General features: G+C 34.1%; 1 protein-coding gene across 1 annotated transcript; it reads right to left on the bottom strand.

The window, feature by feature from the left end:
• Positions 1-130: 130 nt before the first annotated feature.
• LOC122823498 (sushi, nidogen and EGF-like domain-containing protein 1) lies at positions 131-2,542 on the bottom strand. Its single transcript, XM_044103164.1, has 5 exons — positions 2,533-2,542; positions 2,125-2,240; positions 1,720-1,998; positions 434-529; positions 131-310 (listed from the first exon to the last, which is right to left on the bottom strand). Exons 1-5 carry the CDS (start codon positions 2,540-2,542, stop codon positions 131-133), a joined length of 681 nt encoding a protein of 226 aa, XP_043959099.1.
• Between the last annotated feature and the right edge of the window lie 3,743 nt (positions 2,543-6,285).

The following is a 6,285-nucleotide window of genomic DNA, read 5'->3' as shown; positions in this document are numbered from 1 at the left end:
TATAGAAGATTAAACTGAAGAGATTCTTAGGGTTCAACGCACTTATTTTAATACCCCTATTTTTCTGCCTTGAGACACATATTGGAGTTTTCCCTTATTTTCATGATATGTGTGCTTATTGTTGTAGTGACTATGTTCTCCTACCATTAAAAGTGCAACCTCTTGAACCATGATCTACTCGAAATGCCCAGCGACCGGGTACGTTGACGTTGCTGTTGAGCCTAAAAGTTGAGTTAGGTCCTGTTGCATTATTAGAGAGTGATCCAGGGATGTTGATGTGGTGAGAGGAATTTTTTGTATCATATCCGGCCTGAAAATGAATTGTCCATACATAAATAAAATTAATTTATATTTAGAGAAATACACACTGTCTAGGACCAATAAACTACAAATAAGACATGGGTTGGTATGAGTTTGTTTGAATAACTCTGACCTGTACAGATCTTGATGTGGAGGCTATTGATCCATAATTCATCAGAACAAATGAATAACGACCATTGGTAGTCAAGACTGCCTGAAAGGTTGTTCTCTGAAAAAATAAATGTATTTATTGAGAATGAATTTACAGATTAATCAAACACTATTTTACTTGTACATCAATTACACTATATTGCCATAAATATTCGCTCCGTGGCCACAGGTGCATAAAATTAAGCACCTGGGCATGTAGGCAGTTTTTACAAACTTTTGTGAAATAATGGGCCACTCTCAGGAGCTCAGTGGATTCCAGCGCAGAACTGATGCCACCTGTGCAACAAATCCAATTGTGGAACTTAATGACTCCTAAATATTCCACAGTCAGCTGTATTACAAGAAAATAGAAGTGTTTGGGAACTACAGCAATTCAGCCATGGAGTGGTTGGCCACATAAACTGACAGAGTGGGTCAGTGGATGCTAAAGCGCAAAATGCAAAGAGGTTGCTAACTTTCTGCAGAGAAGATCATTACAGATCTCCAAACTTCATGTGCCCTTCAGATTGGCTCAAGAACAGACCACAGAGAGCTTCATAGAATGGGTTTCCATGGTGGAGCAGCTGCATCCAAGCCATACATCACCAAGTGCAAAGTGTCAGATGCAGTGGGTTAAAGCACGCCGCCACTGGACTCTAGAGCAGTGGAGGTGCGTTCTCTGGAGTGACCATCTGGCAATTTGACGGATGAGTGTGGATTGGACGGTTGCCAGGAGAACAGTACTTATCTGATTACATTGATTACATTGTGACAAGTGTAAAGTTTGGTGGAAGGGGGATCATGGTGTGGAGTTGTTTTTCAGGAGCTGGGCTTGGCCCCTTAGTTCCAGTGAAAGGAACTCTGAATGCTTCGGCATTCCAAGACATTTTGGTCAATTCCAGACTCCCAACTTTGTGGATCAGAGTTTGGTGTGAATGAACTTTACTGGTCTGATCAGAGTCCTGACCTCAACCCAATAGGACACCTTTTGGGTTGAACTAGAGTGGAGACAGAGAGCCAGGCCCTCTTGTCCAACGTCAGTATGTGAACTCACAAATGAGCTTCTGGAAGAATGGTCAAAAATCCCCATAAACCCTCCTAAACCTTGTGGACAGCAAGGTGCTCAGAAGAGTTGAAGCTATTCTTGCTAAAAAGGGTGGACTAACATCATATTGAACCTTAGGGATTATGAATGGGATGTCAAGGCAGGTGAGCGAATACGTTTGGCAAAATAGTGTAGGCTTCAGTAGTCAAAAACAGATCACTTACTGTTCCAGTTGTTGGATAATATGCAACTTCATGCCATGTTGCTATGAAGATCCAGTTGGCCTGAAAGTTAAGAGCTGAGAAGTATCTATTGATGTCCTGTGTAACTTGTTGGAGAAGAGAGCCGTTGGTGTACTGAACATAGTAGATATCACCATTGGCTCTGTTGTCTAAATCCGTCCAGAACGGAGCAATGATGTCTCTGGTTCCATACATCGGAAATTGTTGAGGAGAAAAACTTGACCATGGTGCATCAAAGGTCAGATGTCCGTTGTGGTTCACCTGAGAAAAAAAAAGGCTAAAAATTAGGCATGACTATACATACACTTCTTGTAAATGTTTACTTTTTGTCTTGATGTTTACAGTAAAAAGGAAAGTGCTCAAAGTTCAAGTCGGCAAGTAACATACATAAATCTGAGAGTAAGGCTGTCCGAAATAGTTAAAGGATTGTGGAAGTGAAATTGCAGGAGAGCTTCCATCATCAGAACGAGAGCTTATTGTTCCAGCAATTGGGTAGAGGGGTCCTAGAAAATACAAGAGAGATTAATTGATTAAATTAGACTCTTTCTAAATAACAACATGCTGAAAGGAGTAAAGGAAAAATAATATCTCAAAGTAAAGTCATAGATTATTTTGTTAATCTATCATTTGGGAATTGCAACATTTAGTTGACATACTGTGTTTCAACTGTAATTCAAACTGTAAAAAAAATCAGTAAAATTTACAGTAAAGAATTTAAAAATTCCAACACTTACTTTACAGCATTATAGATCTCTGTTTTTTGTGGTAAAGCTTAAACAATTGCTTTAATTCTACTAACATTCATGTATGCTGTATGTCAATTAATTAATTTGTACAAGGAGTAAAGAAAAAAATCTATAGGTAAAGTAAGAGGACAAGTACAAACTCTCAGCTTACCCAGATTCTGTGTTGTCACTGCAGCTGTAAAAATATACATAAAATTAAGATAATTAACGTCAATAAATAACAAACGGTCAAAATCTTTGTGAAAAACTTTTGACCATTTGTTATTTATTGAAATGACAAGAATTTGACCAATGTAATATTCAAATATTCTTATTTACTATTTCATTTATTAATTGGAGGAGTAAAGAAAATATAATATCAAGAAGTAAAGCCAGAGGTTATTTTAGCTATTTTATAGTTTACTAATTAAACATATTGGTAACAAAATAACCTTTAGTCTTCTGTTAATAAAATTAAACAAATCTAATATTTAGATGTGAAGCCGAGTTCTTTTCATATTTTGGGTTTTTAAAAATTTGAATATTAAGGTAACATTTTGTGTTAGAAGAATATTGTGTCTTCTTTTAGAAGATTATCTATTTTGTTAGACAATAAAAAGAACAGATAGATAGATAGATAGATAGATAGATAGATTTGATATAACCAGTGTAAATGAATAATACCTGGTTTTTGTGAGTTTTAAACAATTAATTTCATTGGACTAACATTTTCCCAATATATTATAAAAGTATTCTTATCTATCATTTAAGTATTTACTTCTACTACTAACAGTAATAATAGTGGTGATAATAATAATAACTGTTTAAGATTGATTCATTTCAAGTAATGTATCACTTTTTATAAGTATGATGATGGAATAATTCATTACTTTTGATATTTCATAAATACAAGTTTTCTGTTTTTCTCTTTGGTATTTAGTGGATAAAAAAAAAACATTTTCTTTCCATTATTTTCTGCTTTGTATGCAGAAGAAAAAAACGTTAAACAAAGTTTAACATTTGTTTACTGAGTATAGCAACACTGTTAAATTTGTAGCATCAAGTAACCATATTTCATTTGTTTTATTTTGTGGATTTTATAAAAATACACATCATTGGTCTGGACCTCATAGAGCCACCCTGGACCTCTTTTATAGAGGATATATTTAAGTATTTGATCTATTGGTGCTGTGAGAGAAAATCCCAAAGGGATCTATCTATCTATCTATCTATCTATCTATCTATCTATCTATCTATCTATCTATCTATCTATCTATCTATCTATCTATCTATCTATCTATCTATCTATCTATCTATCTATCTATCTATCTATCTATCTATCTATCTATCTATCTATCTATCTATCTATCTATCTATCTATCTATCTATCTATCTATCTATCTATCTATCTATCTATCTATCTATCTATCTATCTATCTATCTATCTATCTATCTATCTATCTATCTATCTATCTATCTATCTATCTATCTATCTATCCATCTATCTATCTATCTATCTATCTATCTATCTATCTATCTATCTATCTATCTATCTATCTATCTATCTATCTATCTATCTATCTATCTATCTATCTATCTATCTATCTATCTATCTATCTATCTATCTATCTATCTATCTATCTATCTATCTATCTATCTATCTATCTATCTATCTATCTATCTATCTATCTATCTATCTATCTATCTATCTATCTATCTATCTATCTATCTATCTATCTATCTATCGATCGTTGAGGCTATAATTTTTTACGTTGCTATTTTTTAAGAGTAAAGCTGTTGTATAAAGAATGTTTAAAATGAACTTTTGCAGGAATTGATTATATATAGAAGAACCTGTTTGTTGTTGTTCTTGTATATTCAAATTCTACTACTGCAATTATGATTTTAATGTTCATGAAAACATAAATTGTGTTTCACATCTCTGGATAAACTAACACAGATGCATTCATTTAAGATTGACTTGAGTATCTACTTACATATCGTTGACAGAAGCAGGACAGGCAGTAAGATTTGGCCTGCCATTTTTCAAAAGTCTTAAAAACAGAAAAAGATACATGATAGTTAAATATTTTAATGCAAATGCTTCAAGTTTTACAGACAAAACAATTATTTTTACCCACAAACCTATGTGAAATAAAACATTTCTGAATAAAAATTTTCCCCTTTGCTACAACAAAATGTCAGTATTTAATTTATTGCAACAAAAATACACTTTTTACCTTGTCTAAGAGCCGCTCTCTGGTGAAAACATCTGAAGTGACAGCACTGGGCTGCAACAAAGCTTTATACAGTGACAGCTGGCAAATGTCCAATATTCCTTTTATTGAAAAATTAAAACGCAGCTGTTTCCTCATATTTTAACACAATTTGGTGAGAAAGGTTACCTGATACCTTTCAGGTTAAATAAATATTGGTATGAATGTGTTTGTTTTATTGAAGGATTTCTATCTGTTGTCTCTGCTTTGTTGACAGACTGTAGTTTATGTAATACTATATCTTTTGATATAATAGTTTTAACTCAGTGAAAGCCTGGTACCTCTCTCTACCACTTGTAACAGATGGATAGATTACAACACCAATCAGAAATATGTGATTTCCATGCATAACAATAAATTAAGCATAATCACTTTCAATAATGTGCTTATAGAAGCCCAACAACAAAAGTCATGTATTAAAGCTGCAGCAGGAAACCTTTATAAATTGTACTTTCTTTTTTTATATTTTCTAAAACTGTTGTCCTGACAGTAGAATATGTGACAGATTAAATTAAAATAATAAAGCTCCTCCAGTTTATTGGTAGTCCTACTCTACATTTTTACTGGCTTTATTAAAGTTAGACCAGGTTAACATTTGTTTATTGAGTATATCAACGCTGTTCAATTTGAATGAATGGTTTCAGCATACGTAGATAAATTAAAATATTTTAAATTGTTTAATATTTAAGCTCAAGATTTAAAAGAAGCTGGCAAGTTTACTTTGTAAAAGTGCAAATAACTATCAAGATAGTTAGATTGTTTTGTTATAGTTACAATCTGATTCTATGAGTTTAATCTTTGAGCTCTGTTTCTTCACAAATGTATAAATAACAAGCAACGTGTAGCCTGGCAGCCCGCCAGGCCTACAATACACCAGGGGAAACTCTGAGTTAATGTGGCTTGACGTAGGTTACAAGGCTGCCAATATCCTCACTGTGGTAAAAGTCAAAAGAGTCCTTCAGAGTCTCTGTGCACTAAAGGACTTCCATTTCTTCACCGTGTGGATGACCTTTTTTGAACCACGTGCATCGAGGTGCAGTCACCATGTGCACAAAGATCCCTTCACTGGTTCTTTACAAAGTTAGTCACGCTTTTTCTGCTTTGCTTTCTTCCCAGGAGTTTTCACACTAGTCTCATCATGACAGTTAAATGGGCTAACAACAAAACATCCAGATTGACCTGGAACACAAGATGAATCTTTCATATGACGCTTTTAATGTGAGCGAGATGAAAGAAGTGTTGGCACATAAAACCTGCACATAATGGCCATTATGGAGTTACGGAGTTGTATGACAGTAGGTTCTCAAGACACTGAAGCAAATTTGGATGCCAAACAATGTGAATCACCAATTTTGAAAGAATTATACTCCTACTTTTCTTTCATGTGGTGGGACTGATATGCAGGAAGGGCAGCAGCTGTGGGTGAACCAGGAAGTTTCAGTATTGTGTTTGGAAAAAGGAGTGGCTCACATTCTCTTCTCTTTTATTTTATTTTTCTTTTATCAAAGTACAATCATGAGGAAAAATCCCCGTTGCAATCATGTTGG

The sequence above is a fragment of the Gambusia affinis genome, linkage group LG20, assembly GCF_019740435.1.
Source record: "Gambusia affinis linkage group LG20, SWU_Gaff_1.0, whole genome shotgun sequence".
Classification (NCBI taxonomy): domain Eukaryota; kingdom Metazoa; phylum Chordata; class Actinopteri; order Cyprinodontiformes; family Poeciliidae; genus Gambusia; species Gambusia affinis.
This window is presented reverse-complemented; position numbering and strand designations above follow the sequence as displayed.

Coding starts and splice junctions, on each gene's coding strand:
- LOC122823498 (XM_044103164.1), bottom strand. Junction 1,999..2,124: donor AGCCTTACTCTCAGATTTAT/GTATGTTACTTG, acceptor TTTTTTTCTCAG/GTGAACCACAACGGACATCT. Junction 530..1,719: donor ATTATCCAACAACTGGAACA/GTAAGTGATCTG, acceptor TTATTTTTTCAG/AGAACAACCTTTCAGGCAGT.